The sequence below is a fragment of the Lynx canadensis genome, chromosome A2 (assembly GCF_007474595.2).
Source record: "Lynx canadensis isolate LIC74 chromosome A2, mLynCan4.pri.v2, whole genome shotgun sequence".
NCBI lineage: Eukaryota > Metazoa > Chordata > Mammalia > Carnivora > Felidae > Lynx > Lynx canadensis.
The window spans coordinates 136,015,612-136,038,857 of record NC_044304.2 but is presented as its reverse complement, the minus strand read 5'-3'; the positions used below and the strand labels follow the sequence as shown (position 1 = coordinate 136,038,857).

At 37.7% G+C, this 23,246-nt stretch overlaps 1 protein-coding gene across 1 annotated transcript; it reads left to right on the top strand.

The window, feature by feature from the left end:
* The first annotated feature begins 15 nt into the window (after positions 1 to 15).
* On the top strand, positions 16 to 22,451 carry ANKRD7 (ankyrin repeat domain 7). Its single transcript, XM_030297028.1, has 7 exons — positions 16 to 245; positions 2,799 to 2,913; positions 3,067 to 3,240; positions 4,920 to 5,026; positions 5,706 to 5,843; positions 15,076 to 15,185; positions 22,282 to 22,451. Exons 1-7 carry the CDS (start codon positions 16 to 18, stop codon positions 22,449 to 22,451), a joined length of 1,044 nt encoding a protein of 347 aa, XP_030152888.1.
* Positions 22,452 to 23,246: the final 795 nt, after the last annotated feature.

Here is a 23,246-nt window from a genome sequence, read left to right as displayed (position 1 = left end):
GTCTCCTTTGCCACCATGAAGAAGCTTCTCACCTTCTGGAGAAGGAAGGATGAGCCTCAAGGCCCCTCCTCGCACCTGCCTGTGGCCCAGGCCAGTACCTACCACCCCGCCCAGCCAGGCTACAACCTTCGAGATAAAGATTTAAAGAAACTTCACAAAGCTGCCTCGGTCGGGGATTTGGAGAAGGTGAAGGAGTACCTTCAGCTCAAGAAACGTGATGTGAATGTACGGGACAAACAGTACAGGTGACCAGACGGATGAAGGGCAGTGTGGAAGGGAAGCTGGGTCCACTGGGTCCTGTAATCAGGAGCAGGACTTGTCTGGGTTCCTTCATGGGTTGTCGCTACAGGTTTTCCACAGTGGAGAGGTCAGGTAACCACTGACAGAGGGTCACGTGCCCAAATCCAGCTTGTTATTTTGTTTAATGCTTACCTGGATATTTGAGGGCATGTGTGCCTTCCCTGATTGCCACCACTTCCCCCGCTGCATTAATCTACATCTGGCATTTCACCCTTTACCCGAACTACTGTTTTTAACTTGATACATATATATTGTCCTAAGCCATCCAAGATTTACCATACTACTAATATACTAATAGGAAAAGAGTAGAGAGACCTCTCAGAATAGTGGTTGTTAAGATTTTAATATTTTGAGACAGCAAAACAATTGACTTTAATGTGGATCTCTGATGATTTTTTTCAATTGCAGAGTCTCTTGAAAAAGTCCATCAACAACCACTTACTGCAAAAACAAAATTAATTTTATATATTAAGAAACATAGAAATTATGTGTTTGACATTAATAACAAAATATGTACTATCTGTGCCTACCTTAAAATCTTTGGGGGCATTTTCAAGTTACAGGGTATGAAGAGCATTATTTTTCACCATAACTGGGTAACCGGAAACTATGGTTCTTAAGATTTATGTCAGTTTGCTGGTAGTATTATGCCCTTTGACAAAAACAGAGTTATCTAAATTTATCCAACTTTTATCCTACACCACCCCATTCAATTACTTTACAAGGTCATGGAAAACCTCAAAATGACTTCATTCAGTGGTCAATTCTCAGTCTTACCTGGCTCATATCTCAGCCAAGTATCTTCCATGCCCTATAAGTAGTATTCGAAATATTGACTTGTCTTTTAGGACACTTGGTTCACCTGGCATTTCTCCTACCTCTGTGAACACTGCTTTTCAGACTCCTTTGCTGATTTCTTTTCCTCTCCCTGCCTGGTAAATATTTGAGGGCTCAGAACTTGAAACGATTCTGTCTCTTAATCTTCACTTGCCTGGTGAAGAGAGATTATCTTTAAATGTCTATATTCCAATGCCTTCCAACTTTTTATCTCGAGCCAGACCTCTTCCCTGAACTCTGGACTCATATACAAATACCTATACTTCAGTGTGGATATCTAATAGTCTGTGGTGTACTGGTAAATGTTTAATAGCAAGCTCTGAGGTGAGGGTGGGAGTGGAGCTAAGGGAGGAGAAGCCCTGATTTCAAGCTACCAGTGTGATGTCATTTGGCTTGAATAGTTCCTGAAAATTTAGTAATTGATTTGTGAGAGCCACTGGCTTCACCACTCACTCTTTACAAATCTCAAGCATCCCCAAACGGCGCTTCCATTTTCCCTCCTTAGATCTTCATTTCTCTTTCTAGAAATCCCAAATCCTTTCTTTCAGTTGTTTGGCCAGAAACATTCTTGCCTCCTGGAGTCATTCGTGACTCTTCTCCTTCTTTCATACCACCCATGTGATTTTGTTGGCTCCACCTTCAAATTGTATCTAAAATCCAACTATTTCTTGCCACCTTCACAGTTACCATTCTAGGCAAAACCTCCATCGTATCTTAACCAAAATTGCTGCAATGGCAGTAATTTGTTTTTTGTCTTAACCCTTTCAATTTATTCCCAACACAGTAGTCAGAATGATCCTATAAAATGTATGTAAAATGAATCATTCCTTGCCTTAACTTCCCCTGGCTTTCCATCTCATTAAGGATAAAGGCCAAAGTCCTTCCAATGGCTCATTCAGCCTTATATGATATTCACTCTCACCCTATTCTCTCTCTCATCTTACATCCTATGACTCTCCCTTTCCTTCATATCCAGCTTCCCTGGCCTCCTCAGTGTTCCTCAGAAATGCCAGAAATGTTAGGACCTTTGGACTTGCTGTTCCCTTTGCCTCGAGTGTTTTCCCACCAGATACCCACATGGCTTCCTCTCTCACTTCCTTACAGTGTCTATTTAATAATCACCTTATCAACGAGGGCTTCCTTGGCAACTCTATCTGTAATTATAAGTTCTCTCCTTGCTGACATTTCCTGTCCTTCTTCCCTGCCTGATTTTTCTCCTTAGCACTTAATACTGTCTGGCATGCTTTTCTATTTCAAGCTTTTTATTTACCTTTTCCACTAACATTTATGATCCATAAGAGCAGGTGTTTTTGTCTGTTTTGTTTGCTGCTGGATCCTCATCATCCAGAACCCTGCCTAGCCATAGTAAATGATTACTACGACATTTTTATGATGAAGGTATGCATACATACATACATAGGTATTTTTTGACTCATTATAGTTAAATTTCCTTGAAGTGAAACCAGTTAAATATTTGATCTTCAAGGCATTTGCACAGCCTTATTAGTTCAGTAAAAAGCAATTAATATAAATTTTCTGTAAAGATCAATAAGTACCTGAAGCAAATACCTTAAAAGTGTATGATCTGGCATGTTCTTGGGTAGCGTAACTTCTCAAACTAAGACTTATCTCTAATTTTGTGTTCTGTCATATTGATATAGAACCCCTTTGCACCTGGCCTGTGCTAATGGATATTCAAATATTGTATCTCTCTTAATTGAGAAACAGTGTGAAATAAATGTCTGCGATGGTGAAAAAAGATCTCCATTGACTAAGGTGTGTTAATTTTTTCCTTTTCAATTGAAATGCAGTTGAGTTCTTCTAGTTAACTTGGGTTGGATTTCATCTTTTAAAATATAGTACCACACGTTAGTTTAATATATCCTGGATAGTAAGTTGGTTACTCATTTATTTTTGTTGTATTGACAGGCAGTACAGTGCGCAAAGGAAGACTGTGCTACTATTCTTCTGGAGCATGGTGCATACCCAAATCTGGTAGATTTCGATGGCAATACTGCTCTCCATTATGCCGTCTGTGGCCACAGTGTCTCATTAGTTGAAAAATTGCTTGAACACAAAGCTAATCTTGAATATCAAAATAAGGTAGTGTATTAAAAATAACATATTTTAGAAATCAATGGAAAAAGGTATTTATTGCAGATGATTTGAAACACATGTTATATGAAGCATGAATTTTCCAAAATGAAATTGGGGAAAAGGAGAAGGAGAATAAGATGATGAAATACTGATAAGGTTTTCTTTTTTAAAAAATCTTGGTCCATTTCATGTTAGACTATAATGCTGACCTCCAAAACAGCATTATGTTTAACAATGATAACTGTTCAAAGGCTTATATCAAATGAGAAATATCTGATTTCCCTAGAAGTGGATATTGTTAAAAATCATAAGCCTACATTTTTTTCCTGTCTTATTTATATACTCATAGATAATGAAAATAGGGTTGACATAGAAAATCACTTACTATACTAAAAGTAATCCAACTCTCCTATAGAGATGAGGGGTTTTGTTTGTTTGTTTTTGTTTGTTTTTTTAAAAAAAGCTTCTTAACACTTAAGTTCACTGATATTTTGTCTCCATGACAGCCCAAAATAAATGCCCAGGCTTGGAAGTTTAAATGAAATTCTGTGGAAACTCAAGTGTAATATTATGACATGTGAATTGATGGTTTGTAATATTTACATTAAATACGAGGTGCTTATCACTTAAATACTCCAGGCTTCTCTTGCCCACAATTTGAATTAAGCCTAAAGTAGAAACTTTAATTTTAATTTTTACTGACCCAACTCCAGTTTGTTTTCTTGGTCTCTGAAATCATATTTTGTTATATATCAAAACCTTTTCAAAATTAAAGTATATATTCAGAGGTTTCTTATTAACACACTTATCTTTTATTTTTATTTGTCTTTTATTTTATTTATATCTAAGTTAACATATAGTGTAATAATGGTTTCAGGAGTAGAATTTAGTGATCCATCACTTATACATAACACCCAGTGCTAATCCCAACAAGGGTTCTGCATAATGCCCATCACCCATTTAGCCCATCCTCCCACCCAGTATCCCTCCAGCAGCCCTCAGTTTGTTCTCTGTATTTAAGAGTCTTTTATTGTTTGCCTCCCTCTGTTTTTATATTATTTTTCCTTCCCTTCCCCTATATTCATCTGTTGTGTTTCTTAAATTCCACATATGAATGAAATCATATGATATTTATCTTTGACTGACTTATTTCACTTAGCCTAATACATTCTAGTTCCATCCACATTGTTGCAGATGGCAAGATTTCATTCTTTTTGATCACAAGTAATATGCCATTGTATGTACACACCATATTTTCTTTATCTATTTGTCAGTCAATGGACATTTAGGCTCTTTGCATAATTCAGCCATTGTTGATAGTGCTGCCATAAACATTGGGGTGCATGTGCCCCTTTGAATCAGCATTTTTGTATCCTTTGGATGAATACCTAGTAGTGCAATTGCTGGGTCATATGATAACTATATTTTTAATTTTTTGAGGAACCGCATAATGTTTTTCAGAGTAGCTGCACCAGTTTGCATTCCCACCAGCAGTGCAAAAAATCCTCTTTATCCACATCCTTGCTAACATCCGTTTTCTGAGTTGTTAATTTTAGCCATTCTGACAGGTGTGAGGTGGTAACACACTTATATTTTAAGTTAAACCTAAATCTAAAATGTATATAATAAAATGCAAAAATATCAGTACCATAGTTTAAATAATCATTTTGAAATAAAATTTTCAGGATGGGTATACTCCACTTTTACTTGCCGTTACTGAAAATAATGCAGAAATGGTAAAATATCTTCTGAAGAAAGGGGCAGATGTGAATGCTTCAGATAAGAATCAAAGGTATAATAAATTCTAAATATAGCATATAACTCTAGCTACTTAATAAGATGATATATGTGTGTGTGTGTGTGTGTTTATATATATATTTGTGCCTATATGTTTATGCATTTTGTGATATTGATAAAAGATCTGGCCATTTATTTTGGGCAAATTACCTAGATACCCAGGATCTGTTTTTTTCTGTAAAATCAAACAGTTCGGCCAGATTAGTAGGTGGTGGTGGTGGTAGTGGTTGTTGTTGTTATTATTATTATTATTGTTATTATTGTTATTATTATTATATTACTTATAACATTAGAATTAGAATCTTACCCAGAACTCAGTCTCTAAATTCTAGATGCTGTAGTTAAATGAGGCAGAGGACCCAGAACCCCAGAACCCCAGACATGCCCCTCCCTAGCATTTTGAGATTTTTGAGATTTGGGTTCCAGGGAGCAGGGATTGAAAACCTTTGAGCTAGCTGCTTCCTAGAGACTCTTCTATCTTTAGACTCCATGATATAATCTGTGATTGATAAACCTTTTTGAGTAGATCTGCTCCACTTTTTACATTCTTGCCCGGATTCTTTTCCTGATAGAGATTCTACATTTGAACAGTACATTTAGAAGACTAACGTTTAAAAGATGTACAAGACATGTCTAAGATCCATAAATACACATTCATGTATCTCTCGCTCCAGAACAGCCCTTATGATTGCTCTAAGTGATGAACCAACAAATTTAGTCAGTCTTCTTCTTCAGCAAGAAGTGAACCTATCTTCCCAAGATATTTATGGATTCACAGCTGAGGACTATGCTTCTTTTAATGGTTTTACTGTGTAAGTGGTACTGCATATCTTTTAACAGTTGTATGGGATTTGATCATAAGAACCATGAGCCCCCAAAGTAAAAAGCTGGAATGGGCTCTGTAGTGGCTCTGGAATGGGTAACCATATTAGGAACTCTGGTCCCAGGGACCCAGGGATCCTTGATTTCACCTGGTTGTGGGATCCAGTCAATATAAGAACTACAAGTGGGCCGAGTGTACAGCTTCACCCCCAGTGGTGTGGGAATTTGAAGTCTGTCAGGACAGTGATTTCAGCAACTAGTGACATAGCCAATAATAAAACATCTGTGTAAAAGTGTTGGGCAAAAGATGATTAATCTACACAAGCCTCTTTCAATGTTTTTATGCATTAGTAATATAAATATTTTATTCAAGCTTTGAATATTGTTGTTATGTCAGCTAACTTTAGTTTGATAAGTTTTCAGAATTCTCATTAACCTATATATTCTCATTAATCTAAAAGACAAAACTTTTGAGATAATGGGGGAAGATGGTGGCATAGGCGGATGCTGGGCTCACCTTGTCCTGCTGATCACTTAGATTCCACCCACATCTGCCTAAATAACCCAGAAAACCACCAGAACACTACCAGAACAGACTCTCAGGAGCCAAGCGTAGACAAGAGGCCCACGAAAGAGGGTAGGAAGGGTGGAGAGGCAGTGTGCGCTACCCGGACTGGTGGGAGGGAGCTGGGGCAGTCTAGGGGCAGCCCGCCTGGCAAGGCAGAGCCCCCGAGTCTGACTTGCAAAAGCAGAGGGGCTGGACTCCGTGAGTTCTGACAGACAGTGGGACTTAACATCTGGAATGTTAAAAGTCAACAGCTCTGCTCAGAGAGCGGATTTCAAAAGAAATCGGGTCTGACTAAGGCCCACCCACCAACACAAGTTACTCTAGACAGCACAGGGGAAGTGCCCTGAAGTTTGGCACCACCCCAGGGACTAGCCAAAATGACAAAACAGAACTCTCCTTAAAAGAAACTCCAGGGTATAGTGACACCGAATGAATTGATCAAAAATGATTTAAGCAATATAACGGAATAAGAATTTAGAATAATAGTCATAAAATTAATCGCTGGGCTTGAAAAAAGTATAGAGGACAACAGAGAATCTATTGCTACAGAGATCAAGGGACTAAGAAATAGTCATGAGGAGCTAAAAAAAATGATATAAATGAGGTGCAAAATAAAATGGAGGCGACCACAGCTCGGATTGAAGAGGCAGAGGAGGGAAGAGGTAAATGAGAAGATAAAATTATAGAAAAAGAGGAAGCTGAGAAAAAGAGAGATGAAAATCCAGGAATATGAGGGGAGAATTAGAGAACTAAGTGATGCAATCAAATGCACCAATATCCGTGTCACAGGAATTCCAGAAAAGGAAGAGAGAGAAAGGGGCTGAAGGTGTACTTGAACAAGCCAGAGCTGAGAACTTCCCTGATCTGGGGAAAGAAAAAGGCATTGAAATCCAAGAGGCACAGAGAACTCCCTTTAGACATAACTTGAATCGATCTTCTGCATGACATATCATAGTGAAACTGGCAAAATACAAGGATATAGAGAAAATTCTGAAAGCTAGGGATAAACAGGCTCTAACTTACAAAGGGAGACCCATAAGACTAGTGGCAGACCTATCTACTGAAACTTGGCAGGCCAGAAAGGAATGGCAGGAAATCTTCAATGTAATGAACAGAAAAAATATGCAGCCAAGAATTCTTTATCCAGCAAGTCTGTCATTCAGAATAGAAGGAGACATAAAGGTTTTCCCAAACAAACAAAAACTGAAGGAATTTATCACCACTAAACCAGCCCTACAAGAGATCCTAAGGGGGATCCTGTGAGACAAAGTACCAGAGACATCACTTCAAGCATGAAACCTACAGACATCACAATGACTCTAAACCCACATCTTTCTATAATAACACTGAATGTAAATGGACTAAATGCTCCAACCAAAAGACATACAGTATAAGAATGGATAAAAAAACAAGACCCATCTATTTGCTGTCTACAAGAGACTCATTTTAGACCTGAGGACACCTTCAGATTGAAAGTGAGGGGATGGAGAACTATGTATCATGCTACTGGAAGTCAAAAGAAAGCTGGAGTAGCCATACTTATATCAGACAAATTAGACTTTAAATTAAAGGCTGTAACAAGACATGAAGAAGGGCATTATATAATAATTACAGGGTCTATCCATGAGGAAGAGCTAGCAATTATAAATGTCTATGCACCAAATACGGGAGCCCCCAAATATATAAAACAATTAATCACAAACCTAAGCAACCTTATTGATAAGAATGTGGTAATTGCAGGGAACTTTAATACCCCACTTACAACAGTGAATAGATCATCTAGACATAGGATCAATGAAGAAACAAGGGCCCTGAATTATACATTGGATCAGATGGACTTGACAGATATATTTAGAACTCTGTATCCCAAAGCAATAGGATATGGTTTCTTCTCTAGTGCACATGGAACATTCTCCAAGATAGATCATATACTGGGTCACAAAACAGCCCTTCATAAGTATAAAAGAATTGAGATCATACCATGCACACTTTCAGACCACAATGCTATGAAACTTGAAATTAACCACAGGAAAAAGTCTGGAAATCCTCCAAAAGCATGGAGGTTAAAGAACACCCTACTAAAGAATGAATGGGTCAACCAGGCAATTAGAGAAGAAACTAAAAAAATATATGGAAACAAATGAAAATGAAAATACAATCTAAATGCTTTGGGATGCAGTTAAGGCAGTACTGAGAGGAAAATGCATTGCAATCCAGGCCTATCCCAAGAAACAAGAAAATCCCAAATACGAAATCTAACAGCACACCTAAAGGAACTAGAAGCAGAACAGCAAAGACACCCAAAACCCAGCAGAAGGAGAGAAATAATAGATATCAGAGCAGAAATAAACAATATAGAATCTAAAAACACTGTAGAGAAGATCAATGAAACCAAGAGTTGGGTTTTTGAAAACATAAATAAAACTGATAAGCCTCTAGCCAGACTTCTCAAAAAGAAAAGGGAGAGGACCCAAATAGATAAAATCATGAATGAAAAACGGAATGATTACAACCAGTCCCTCAGAAATACAAGCAATTATCTGGGAATACATTGAAAGATTATATATCAACAAACTGGACAGCCTGGAAGAAATGGACAAATTCTTAAGCACCCACACATTTCCCAAACTCAAACAGGAAAAAATAAAAAACTTGAACAGACCCATAACCAACAAAGAAATTGAATCAGTTATCAAGAATCTCCCAACAATCAGAGTCCAGGACCAGATGGCTTCCCTGGGGAATTCTACCAGACATTTAAAGCAGAGATAATACCTATCCTTCTCAAGCTGTTCCAAAAAATAGAAAGGGAAGGATAACTTCCGGACTCATTCTATGAAGCCAGCGTTACTTGATTTAGGATTTGATCCTAAACCAAACAGAGACCCAGCAAAAAAAAAAAAGAACTACAGGCCAATATCCCTGATGAATATGGATGCAAAAATTCTCAATAAGATACTAGCAAGTCGAATTCAACAGCATATAAAAAGAATTATTCACCATGATCAAGTGGGATTCATTCCTGGGCTGCAGGGCTGGTTCAACATTTGTAAATCAATCAATGTGATACATCACATTAATAAAAGAAAAGAACCGTATGATCCTGTCAATTGATGTGGAAAAAGTATTTGACAAAATTCAGCACTCTTTCTTAATAAAAACCCTCGAGAGAGTCGGGATAGAAGGAACATACTTAAACATCATAAAAGCCATTTATGAAAAGCCCAGAGCTAATATCATCCTCAATGGGGAAAAACTGAGAGCTTTCCCTCGAGATCAGGAACACGACAGGGATGTCCACTCTCACCATTGTTGTTTAACATAGTGTTGGAAGTTCTAGCATCAGCAATCAGACAACAAAAGGAAATCAAAGGCATCAAAATTGGCAAAGATGAAGTCAAGCTTTCACTTTTTGCAGATGACATGATATTATACATGAAAAACCTGATAGACTTCACCAAAAGTCTCCTAGAACTGATACATGAATTCAGCAAAGTCGCAGGATACAAAATCAATGTACAGAAATCAGTTGCATTCTTATACACTAATAAGGAAGCAACAGAAAGACAAATAAAGAAACTGATCCCATTCACAATTGCACCAAGAAGCATAAAATACCTAGGAATAAATCTAACCAAAGATGTAAAAGATCTGTATGCTGAAAACTATAGAAAGCTGATGAAGGAAATTGAAGAAGATATAAAGAAATGGAAAAACATTCCGTGCTCATGGATTGGAAGAATAAATATTGTTAAAATGTCAATACTACCCAAAGCTATCTACACATTCAATGCAATCCCAATCAAAATGCACCAGCATTCTTCTCGAAGCTAGAACAAGCAATCCTAAAATTTGTATGGAACCACAGAAGACCGCAAATAGCCAAAGTAATTTTGAAGAAGAAGACCAAAACAGGGGGCATCACAATCCCAGACTTCAGCCTCTACTACAAAGCTGTAATCATCAAGACAGCATGGTATTGGCACAAAAACAGACACATAGACCAATGGAATAGAATAGAAACCCCAGAATTAGACCCACAAACGTATGGCTAATTAATCTTTGACAAAGCAGGAAAGAATATCCAATGGAAAAAAGACAGTCTCTTTAACAAATGGTGCTGGGAGAACTGGACAGCAACACGCAGAAGGATGAAACTAGACCACTTTCTTACACCATTCATAAAAACAAACTCAAAATGTATAAAGGACCTGAATGTGAGACAGGAAACCATCAAAACTCTAGAGGAGAAAGCAGGAAAAGACCTCTCTGACTTCAGGGGCAGCAATTTCTTACTTGACACATCCCCAAAGGCAAGGGAAGTAAATGCAAAAATGAACTATTGGGACCTCATGAAGATAAAAAGCTTATGCACTGCAAAGGAAACAATCAACAAAACTAAAAGGCAACCAACGGAATGGGAAAGGATATCTGCAAATGACATATCAGACAAAGGGCTAGTATCCAAAATCTATAAAGAACTTACCGGGGCGCCTGGGTGGCGCAGTCGGTTAAGCGTCCGACTTCAGCCAGGTCACGATCTCGCGGTCCGTGAGTTCGAGCCCCGCGTCAGGCTCTGGGCTGATGGCTCAGAGCCTGGAGCCTGTTTCCGATTCTGTGTCTCCCTCTCTCTCTGCCCCTCCCCCGTTCATGCTCTGTCTCTCTCTGTCCCCCAAAAAATAAATAAACGTTGAAAAAAAAAATTAAAAAAAAAAAGAACTTACCAAACTCTACACTCGAAAAACAAATAATCCAGTGAAGAAATGGGCAGAAAACATGAATAGACACTTCTCTAAAGAAGACATCCAGATGGCCAACAGGCACATGAGAAGATGCTCAATGTCGCTCCTCATCAGGGAAATACAAATCAAAACCACACTCAGATACCACCTCACACCAGTCAGAGTGGCTAAAATGAACAAATCAGGAGACTATAGATGCTGGTGAGGATGTGGAGAAACGGGAACCCTCTTGCATTGTTGGTGGGAATGCAAACTGGTGCAGCTGCTCTGGAAAACAGTGTGGAGGTTCCTCAAAAAATTAAAAATAGATCTACCCTAGGACCCAGCAATAGCACTGCTAGGAATTTACCCAAGGGGTACAGGAGTGCTGATGCATAGGGGCACTTGTACCCCAATGTTTATAGCAGCACTCTCAACAATAGCCAAATTATGGAAAGAGCCTAAATGTCCATCAACTGATGAATGGATAAAGAAATTGTGGTTTATATACACAATGGAATACTACTTGGGAATGAGAAAGAATGAAATCTGGCCTTTTGTAGCAACGTGGTTGGAACTGGAGAGTGTTATGCTAAGTGAAATAAGTCCTAAAGAGAAAGACAGATACTATATGTTTTCACTCTTATTTGGATCCTGAGAAACTTAACAGAAGACCATGGGGGAGGGGGAGGAAAAAAAAAAGGTTAGAAAGGGATGGAGCCAAAACGTAAGAGACTCTTAAAAACTGAGAACAAACTGAGGGTTGATGGGGGGTGGGAGGGGAGGGTGGGTGGGTGATGGGTATTGAGGAGGGCACCTGTTGGGATGAGCACTGGGTGTTGTATGGAAACCAATTTGGCAATAAATTTCATATTAAATAAATAAATAAAAGACAAAACTTTTAATGTATGAATATGCATTTCTAAATTTTAATAGTCAATGAGAGGGGCACCTGGGTTGCTCAGTCAATTGAGTGTCCGACTTTTGATTTCAGCTCAGGTCGTTATCCCAGACTTGTGGGCTCAAGCCCCGTGTCTGGCTCCGTGCTGAGCATGGAGCCTGCTATGGATTCTCTCTCTCTCCGTGTGCCCCTCTCCCCAGATCACACACTTTCTCTCTCCCTCTCTCTAAAATAAAATTTAAAAAAAAAGTCAATGTGGAAGTAAGATGCAATGAACAGAAATTTACTTTATAGCTAATGAAATTAAACAATATACAGGATATTTTCCTTATAATTTCATTTTAAGGTAAAATTTTAATTTTACATAGACATTTTTTTCTAGTTTACTGTTTTCTTATTTTTCTTCCACCTACTTATTCACATTTTAGTAATACCTTTTAACCATTAATTCCATATGAGCATCTTAGGAATGGTGGAAACAGGAGAGAGAGAAGTAAATATATATATATATATAATTATATATATATATTTATTTATATATTTATATGTATATTATACACATATATATGTATATATATGTATATTATATACATATATACAAATATGTATATTATACATATATATTATTTATATGTATATTATATGTATATTTATATGTATATTATATATATAAATATTCAGATGTTTATTTTTAAAGTCTAAATTGAACTTTAGAAAGTAAATATATGAAATCACATATATGAATCATAAATGAATATAATACTTTCTTTGCAATATTGGACATGTGTACCGTGTTTTACCTTGGTTTAAGCAAACCATATGTAGAAAAATTTAAATAAAGAGAAAAATTACTGATGAATATCTATTCTATGAAAGGATTCTTTTTTATAAAAAGAATTCCTGTTATTTTTAAATAGGGAATTTTCCTCATCATTTAAAAAGTTTGGGTAAATGCAACTAGGATATATATATATATATATATATATATATATGTATGTTTAAAATATGCGTTAGTCTAAAAAACATACTTATAGGGGCGCCTGGGTGGTGCAGTCGGTTAAGCGTCCGACTTCAGCCAGGTCACGATCTCGCGGTCCATGAGTTCAAGCCCCGCGTCAGGCTCTGGGCTGATGGCTCAGAGCCTGGAGCCTGTTTCCGATTCTGTGTCTCCCTCTCTCTCTGCCCCTCCCCCGTTCATGCTCTGTCTCTCTCTGTCCCAAAAATAAATAAACGTTGAAAAAAAAAATTTAAAAAAAATAAAATAAAAAAAATAAAAAACATACTTATATATCTAAAATAACTTGTTTGCATCTGTAAATCTTGTGAAGCTCTTATTGGCTAGTTCGACGGGAAGGAAATCTTACGATCTTCATTCATCTCCCCCAAATGGTTTTGCAGAACATTCTTTTTGTAGTTTACTCCATCATTAATTTCAGAATAAATAGAAGCATGTTGACCATGGAATATTATCCTCTCAATTTTATTTTAATATGTTCACTGTTTAAAATTCTAAGCATTACATCATTTCTTTTTTTCAGAGAGGTAAAAGGGAAAAGAGGTAATTTCCTAATGATGAAGCATTTACCTTTAGGATGTGGGAACAATGAGCATTCAATAAAAATTGCAAATAACTTCTGGGGCGCCTGGGTGGCGCAGTCGGTTAAGCGTCCGACTTCAGCCAGGTCATGATCTCACGGTCCGTGAGTTCGAGCCCCGCGTCGGGCTCTGGGCTGATGGCTCAGAGCCTGGAGCCTGTTTCCGATTCTGTGTCTCCCTCTCTCTCTCTGCCCCTCCCCCGTTCATGCTCTGTCTCTCTCTGTCCCAAAAATAAATAAATGTTGAAAAAATTAAAAAAAAAAATTGCAAATAACTTCTAAGTTGCAATCGAATTCTCCCTGTCCTCTTTTCTGCTTTTATTCTTCTTTTTCAGTGGGAACTAAGCTCTCTGTAATTGTGACTTTTGTTGTTTAGTTGTTGCCTATCTACGGTATTTAGCACATGGCTTCTGCTTATTGGTATCACACTAGTTAGCTCTCTTCTTGGTGCACATCTATGGCTTAGTAAAAGTAGAAGCATAGAGAATGCTTTTCATGTAGTTTTTTTTTAAAAAAAACTAAGCGAGACTGTCAAATGAGAGAATTATATTTAGCTATTTATTTTACAATTGGCTTTAACTCACATTGGCACATTCATTTCACTGAAATTGTGAAACCATATGTCTATTAATGAATAACTAGGTCGGCTCTTTTCAGGCATGGAGAAAAGATTTATTACCTACTGGATATGTTTCAGTCAGTCCCTGAATTAATTGTCTTCACTTTGTCAATTTACTGTTAAGCCCAAGTCTGATGAGTTGAATTGTGTCCTACCTCTACCCCCCACCCCCCACAAATCATGTCCTAACCCCTAGTATCTCACAATCTGGATGATTGTATTTGGAGAGAGGGCTTTTAAAGAAATGTTAAATTAAAATTATTGTGCTGTAGGGTGGGTCCTAATCCAGTTTGACTGGAGTTCTTATAAGAAAAGGAGATTAAGACATAGAGACAAGAATGGTGCTTGCTGTCAGAGGGGCGACTTTTAGCAAGAGCACAGTCATCTGTTAGCCAAGGAGAGAAGTCTGGAACAGATCTTCCCCTTACAGCCCTCAGTAGAAACCAACCTTGATCTTGGACTTCCAGCTTCCAGAACTATGAGACAATAATGTAAATACCACCAAGTCTGTGGTATTTTGTTACAGCAGCCCTAGCAAACTAATACACCAACTATAGCCTAAAGCTACTTTTTATACCTTCTTATGGTTTATTTTGAGAGCAGGAAGTAAAGAAGAAACAGAGAATGGGAGTACGAGAAATAAAAATGGTGTCTGTTAATGGAGTTGGCTTAAAAGGAGGCTTCAGGTCAGCAGTGAATGTGTAGCATATTTAAGAAGGCATTAGCTAATGTCTAACATTTTGATTTGGTGATTATATATTATGAATTTAATTGACTATGAATTCTGGAGTTTATATATATTTTCTCTTTGTTGATAGATATTATCAATTAATTGCCAATTATAGAAAGGGGAAGAAAGTTAAACAGGTATCTAACTCTAAAGATACAATCTTGGACACTACATTTGATACAGAAGAACTGAAGGAAGGTAAGAAGATACAAACTGAACAAGTAGTTTTCCTTAATGGTTTTCATTTGTTTGCTTTTTAGGAAGGGATACAGCCTTATCAAATAACATTTAAATTTGAAATAGAAGTTCTCCTATTTTGAATTATTACATATTTTTCAAAACTGTTCTTAAGAAAATTTGTAATTAAAATATTCTGATGTGTTGGCTAAAAATGTAAAGAGAAACTGAATGATTATTTTTATTCGTAGTCTAGTTATAAAAAAACAAAATGTGACTAGTTGTAATAATAATGACTAGTTATAAAAAACAAATTTTTAAATAAATATAAAGCTATTAGTAAATTTTAAATTTTATTCTAAAAGTGCATCAGGTAAATACAGTTGCAAATTGTTAATATAATATCTATCTAATATCACATAAAACTTAAAATTAGGTAACAGTATTTGTGAAGAATTGAAAATAACATGCATCTATGAAAATGATTTTTGGTTCTTATTTTAAAAAAACAACAAACATACATAGTTTTGGGATTTTTTTGTTTTTTTTGTTATTGGTTTTTGTTTTATTGGTCGATATGTCATACTTTGACTTTTTTTAATCAGATGACATAAAAATTTTTACTTATTCTCTGTATTCACCAATAGCCACACTCCTCCCCTTCCCTTCACCTGTAGTATAAAAAAGAAGAAAAATAAAAGAAAACTTAAGGCAGAGAGGGAACCTGATGGCAATAGGTGGTCCCATTAGTGTCACAACTATTCAAACACTCTTTCTTCATCGCCTCAAATCTAAAGTATCTAAGTTATGATACTTAGAGCAGTGCGTGGTCCTACTGCCTCTCGGTGAGAGAATTTCCCTGAATTTTCCTTATAACTTAATGTCACACACTCAAGAAATTTTGTTTCTTTGGGCCCTTGTTCTTCATCCTAATGTGCTCCTCTCCTACCCTCTCTCTATCTTTTTTATAATGTTCACATAGCTGTAAGAAGTAAGGAATTTCTGTGATTTACACTTCATTTCTTTAGGGAAATAAAGCAGTAGAAACTTAGAAATACCACTCTTATATTTTGAGTATCTCCTGAGGCTAAACAATTAAAAACACCCCTCCCCCCGCATCCTTTTATCAATGGCAAAACATGTTACAGTTTTTAGTGAAATGTTAATCTTTATGTCTTGAAGCATAATGGAAATATTAGGTCAAGAAAATTGCCAAAAGACATTGCAAAAGATGGTGAACTTTGAAGTTTGTATTTCTGTCAGATTCAAATGGGGTCATTTAATTATGCATTTTTAAAAATGACCATGAAATGAAGAAATATTATAATTATAATGTATAAATTATAATTGTCTTGTAGCTGAGGCATAGACTTTAAGAAATATACTTGGGAATGAAAATATCTGAACATAAATGAAGACATTACAAATATTACTTGTTTTCTAGACATGTAACCTCATTTCTACAAATCCTTTGCTGCTGCCTTGAATTAGAAAATCATTTTGAAAGAACAACTAAATGAACTGTCACAGCATTTCACTGACCACTCATTTGAAGAAAAGTTTGTTAAACAGAGCAGTTTTCGCCTTAGAAGATGTGGAGAAGTTTCAAAAGACAAACATCTATATCATGAACTGTCAGTTGAAAGGATACAATTTGTGTTCAGCTTATAGGCAGAAAAAAATCTTTTTACTCATAGTTTTGAATGGGATATTCATAAGAGGAAGCTTTGCAATATATTGTGTTAGGTATGCAGTAGAGCATTTAAATAAAGCAAAAACAAAGAAGTAACTTGTGTATAAAAATAGAGGAAATTGCAGCTATAGAGGAAGAAATGATAAATAATCCTGTGTAAATGGAAATTCTCTCCTATTTACAAGTACTTTCACTAACAAAACCTTTTTTTTTTAATTTTTGAGAAATACTGCAATAATACATATCATGAAAATTTGGGTATTACAGAAAAGAAAATAAGAAAATGAATCACCCATAGTGTCATCACCCAAACAAAATATCTGTTCATTTTTGGCATGTTTTGTAGTCTTTTAAAATCTGCTTGACTTTTTTTTTTTTCCTCAAAGGGAATTTACAGTTTTACATTTTTCTTTTTAAAAACAATACCTACTACATAGTTTTCACTGTGTTCCGTTTCCTACCTCCAACACATCCATCACAGTGTAGCTTCAGGGTTCTTCCCTGGAAGACTCTTCCTTGAGTTGTCTGCTGGGACGCTTCCTCACCTCATGTGGGACATCAGTGAAGTCTTCTCTGGCTGCCTGGCCCTTCTGTCACTTACAATGTTTTAGTATCTATTCCTCTCCCCCTTGCCTTTTGGATTGCAAGATCTGTGAGACCTTGAACTTTTGGTTCATAGTAAATCCTCACCACTTGTAAAGTGTTTGGTGATAGGAAATATTCAGTTGCCAAATACAGGCATACCTCATTTTATTGCACTTTGCTTCATTGCACTTTGGAAATATTTTTTTTGCAACTAGAAGGTTTGTGGTAACCCTGCATCAAACAAGTCTGTCAGCACCATTTTTCCTGCAGAGTTTGCCTACTTCATGTCTCTGTGTCACATTTTGGTAATTTTCATATTTCAAACTTTCGTTGTTATTATATTTGTTATGGTGATGCGATCAGTAATTTTTGATGTTACTATTATAACTGGCTTGTGCCACAAGCCACACCCACATCAGACAGCAAACTTAATCGATAAACATGTATTTTGACCACTCCACCAAACCTCCTGTTCCCCTTCTCTCTCCCTCTCCTCAGGCCTCCTTATTCTCAGAGACACAACAGCATTGGCATTAGAACAATTAATAACTGTATAATGGACTCTTAAGTGTTCAAGTGAAAGGAAGAGTCTCAAGTCAGTCACTTTAAATCAGAGGCAGAAATGATTATGCTTAGTGAGGAAGGCATGGTGAAAGCTGAAATAGGCCAAAAGCTAGGCCTCTTGTGCCAAATAGCTAACCAAGTTGTGAATGCAAAGGAAAAGTCCTTGAAGGAAATTGAAAGTGTTAATCAAGTTAACTTAATATGAATTAAGAAAACAAAACAGCCTTACTGCTGATGTGGGGAAAATTTTGGTGGTCTGGAGACATCACCAGACACAATGTTCCTTTAAGTCAAAGCCTAATCCAGAGCAAGGTCCTATCTCTCTTCAATTCTATAAAGACTGAGAAAGGTGAGGAAGCTGCAGAAGGTAAGTATGAAGCCAGCAGAGGTCGCCATGAGGTTTAGAGCAAGAAGCCATTGCCATAACATAAAAGTGCAAGGTGAAGCAGCACGTGCTGATGTAGAAGCTCCAGCAAGTTCTCCTGAAGATCTAGCTAATAATAATTGATAATAATTAGGATGATTCATGAAGATGGCTATACTAAAAAACATATTTTCAATGTAGAAAGAACAGCCTTGTATTGGAAGAAGATGCCATCTAGTATGTTCATAGCTAGAGAGAAGAAGTCAATGCCTGGCTTCAAAGCTTCAAAGCCAGGCTGACTTTCTTGTTCTGGGCTAGTGCTGGTGACTTTAAGAGGAAGCCATTGCTCACTTACCATTCCAAAAATTTTAGGGCCCCTAAGAAATATACTATGTCTACTCTGCCTGTGCTCTATACATGGAATAACAAAGCCAGAACATTTCTTTACCACACGGTTTACTCAAAATTATAAGCCCACTGTTGACACCTACTGCTCAGACAAAAAGATTCCGTCAAGATATGACTGCTCTTTGAAAATGCACCCAGTCACCAAGAGTTCTCATGGAAATGTGCAAGGAGAATAGTGCCTGTTTTCATGCTACCATAGCATCCATTCTGCAGCCCATGGATCAAGGAGTAATTTTGACTTCCAAGTCTTATTATTTAAGGAATACATTTTTGTACACTTTTGTGAGGCTAGAGCTGCCATAAGTAGTGATTCATCTCATGCATCTGAGCAAAGTAAATTGAAAACCTTCTAGAAAAGATTCATCATTTTAGATGCCATTAGAACATTCGTGATTCATAGGAAGAAGACAAAATATCAACATTAAGAGAAGTTTGGAAGAAGTTGATTCCAACCCTCATGGATGACTTGGAAGGGAAGGGTTCAAGACTTTAGTGAAGGAAGTAACTGCCGATGTGATAGAAACAGCAAGAGAACTAGAATGAGAAGTGGAGCCTGAAGATATGACTGAATTGCTGTAATCTCATGATAATGCTTTAATGGATGAGTTGTTGCTTCTTATGGATGAGCAAATAAAGTGAGTCTTTGAGATGAAATTTACCCCTGGTGAAGATGCTATGAAGATTGCTGAAATGACAACAAAGGATTTAGAATATGGTGTAAACTTAGTTGATAAAGCAGCAGCATGTTTTGAAAGGATGGATTCTAATTTTAAAAGAAGTTCTATTGTGGGTAAAATGCTATGAAACGGTATCACATGCTACAGAGAAATCATTTGCAAAGTCCATCGATGTGGCAAACTTCACTGCATTATTTTAAGAAAGTGCCATTGCCATCCCAGCCTTCAGCAACCTCTACCCTAGTCAGTCAGCAGTCATCAGCACTGAGGCAAGACCCTCCACCAGCAAAAAGATTATGACTCGCTGAACGCCCAGATAATGGTTAGCATTTTTTAGTAAGAAAGTATTTTTAATTAAGGTATGTGCATTATATCTTTAGACATATGCTATTGTACACTTAATAGACTACAGGTAGTATAAACATAACCTTGATATGAACTAGGAAACCAAAACATTCATCTTAGTTTATTACCAAGCTGAGAATAAATAGCCCAGGAACTCAACATGAAGTTGAGCATAATTCAGACCCAGTGGTGACTTTCTGTGTTAGCAGGGATTCAACAAGCCACTAAAAGCAAGGCACAAGAAGTCTCCAAGGGAACTGCACCCAGCTGAAATCAGGATCTGCAGTGATAGGTGATGTAAATCAAGTCTTGCCAGGTGGTCTAAGGAAACTGTAGAAATAAAGATAACCCAAATGAGAATAAATAGAAGCTATTCATTCAGAGATTATAGTAAGGGAGTCAGCCATCATCACTTACATTTGACGGAGACTCAAAGGAAAGTAGGAAAATGAGAAAGCTCTAATATTGAAAACAATGGAAGACTTCAAGTATGCTGTGATTGGGGGTGGTTGGCATGGGGAAGCTAGAGATTGGTTAATTAGAAATGTTGCATTTTATGTGATTAATTTGAAGAGCATATTTGGCTTTCTCTGGTTGGTGCTGAGTTGGAAGCAGAAGGAGGGAGGAGTGAAACACTGGGAAATTGGCAGTTATTGACAAGGTTTTGACCATTCTGGGATGATTGCTGCAGAGTACTGTTTTCATATATGATCTGGCTATTGTCCGTCTGTGTATTTACTCTTTCGCATGTATTCTAATATTAATTTCTTTGCCTCCTTCTGACTTCTGAGTATTAAGTCTTGAGAAAATGTAAGTACTTAATCAACAAGTTACTATTAAGATGTTTAAGTTGTTTTTCTGCCTTCTACAATCATTACAAGAGAAAAATTTGCCAACTTCTACACTTCCTATGTATATTTACTATTTCCATTGATGTTTCAGTAGCACAGTGGAAAAGATATGGTAGAATCAAAATCTACCTAGCCCCTCAAATGCAGAAGAATTTTCAAGGTCCTTAACTATAGCTTCAGTTCCTTCAATGTAATATAAGGATGATACACTAACCACTTCCCAAGATCGTTCTCATGAGGCAGATCTTTTCTCCTTTATCCTATGGTTATACTACACTTTAGCATCCTTGGAATCATGGATCTTTGATATAAATTGTATTGATTGGCTAAATTGTTCAGATATTCCCTTACTGTGAAGTATTATGTTTTTGTTTTTGTCCACCCCCCCCCCCCCGGCTTAGATGCTGAAAAGCTCTTGCTTCTTCAGAAAGCTTCTTCTTTGGGATTATGTCCATTGGAGACATACTTCTACACTGAGATTACTAGTTTAAAGTATAAAAGTATGTATGCTTCATAAAATACACTACCAATATTTTTCCAAGGTCTTTCAGTGTTTTTTTTAATTATTTTTTTAATATTTATTTATTTTTTGACAGAGAGAGGCAGGGAGAGAGTGGGGGGAGGGACAGAGAGAGAGAGAGAGAGGGAAACACAGAATTCGAGGCAGGCTCTGGGCTCTGAGCTATCAGCACAGAGCCCGATGCGAGGCTCAAACCCACGAAATGTGAGATCATGACCTGAACCTAAATCAGATGCTTAACTGAGTCCCCCAGGCACCCCAAAATTCTTTCAGTGTGTTAAGATCCACTGGAATCAAAAGTTGGCTGAAAAAAAAAGATTTGACTATACTGAAAAAAAAAAATGGAAGACCAGAAACCACAGTGACAGAAGCCAATTTCTTCTTTGGCCATCTTGTCATATTTTATAAGAGGAGGAGGAGAGAAACACATGAAACAGATTTATATGAAGGATTTGTTTTGAATAATAAATTTTAAAATGAAAATCCTTAACACAAAAACATTTTGCATGTAATTAAGCTATTTGCAAACAGAGAGTTGATGATGTTAACAATTCTCTAAAGTTGTGTGAGGAGAAATTTCTTTAAATCTTGACAGTGCCATCTCTATGATCAAATTCATGAAACTTACTTGGCATCAGGGATAAAGTTTAAAGGTAAGGTTTTATTGAGTGAGGCAGAGCTGGAAGAGGAGGGGAGGAGAGATGACCAAATGCCTTTTTTCTTTTCATCTGGACAGGGTACTTCCCTTTTTCCTCATAGGTTTCCCCTTGGGCACATGTGCTGTCACACTCTGAAACCATGGCAGGGACGGGGGTTGCTGCATGGGCTCCCAAATTATAATCCCCACTACCTTCCAGATGTGGGAGTGGAATCAGCTTCAGGAAGGAAGCTTCGGCCATTAGAATCAGTAAGTAGAAGAAAAACAAGTGCAAGGTGCCAGGGGAAGTTTTCTGGGTGCAAACCACAATGCCACAGGCTATTACCATTACTGTCCACAGGCTGTAGTGCCCTCCTGAACCCCTCCCCAACCACTCCTCTAAGTACAACCATATCTAGTGAAAGACACAGAAGGCCCAGTTCAGCACCTGCTCACTGTGTGCCTGTGGCTAGAACAAATGCACTTGCCCGGAGCTGCTGCCTTACAGTTAGGTTTAGTTTCAAAGGGTTTAGCTTTGTTCCTTTCCCTGGAAGTACGAGGTTATAAGGAACAGAGCATTGATGCTGTGGGTCGCCGCTGCAGGAACTGCTTCTGTGACCTCATGCTTCTCGGTGGGGGGTGAGGGGGGATCAGGTGGCAGCAAGAAACAGGAAACTAGGAGAGCATCAGGATTCCTTTAGGTGATCCTCAACCCACTCCCCTAGACAATGAAATAGGTTGTGTTCTTCCTTGGAAAGGAAGGGCAAGTGACACATCAGGTCCTCCACCCAGAGAAGAGACTGCAGGGCCATGGGCAGGAATGGTGACGAGCCTGAGTCCCACTAACAGAGCTCAGGAAATCCACAGGGGTGCTGTGTGGGGAACATGAGGAAAGTGCCCTGTAGCCTTTTGATAGGGATCAATAGCCTCACCTACAAGTCATAAAAGAGCAGGTAATAGGGACAGTGTGACAGGAGGCCAATGGGGCGCGGCCAGGAAGAAGTGGAGACATTCTGGGAAAAGACTGTGTGTCTTCCCTGACTCCACCCCCCCGAGTAGATGGACACTATTTGCATCCCCTGTGAGACATTGTTTGCCCTTCGAAGGTTCCTTAGCAGCTGGGACATAGTAGCACTTAAAACAGTAACTTCGGGGGGCACCTGGGTGGCTCAGTTGGTTGAGCATCCGACTTCGGCTCGGGTCATGATCTCACAGTTTGTGAGTTCGAGCCCGGCGTCGGGCTCTGTGCTGACAGCTCAGAGCCTGGAGCCTGCTTCAGATTCTGTGTCTCCCTCTCTCTCTGCCCCTTCCCCGCTCATACTCTGTCTCTCCCTGTCTCTCAAAAATGAATAAACGTTAAAAATTAAAACAAAACAAAAATACCCCAGTAACTTCAGGGGGGACCTGCGTGGCTCAGTTGGTTAAACATTGGGCTCTT

Bases quoted from the DNA above. Each gene is read 5' to 3' on its own strand.
- ANKRD7 (XM_030297028.1), top strand. From the start codon at position 16: ATGAAGAAGCTTCTCACCTTCTGGAGAAGGAAGGATGAGCCTCAAGGC. The intron at 2,914-3,066 runs GTGTGTTAATTT...TTGTATTGACAG, and splicing joins AAAGATCTCCATTGACTAAG to GCAGTACAGTGCGCAAAGGA. The intron at 15,186-22,281 runs GTAAGAAGATAC...GCCTGTGGCTAG, and splicing joins TACAGAAGAACTGAAGGAAG to AACAAATGCACTTGCCCGGA.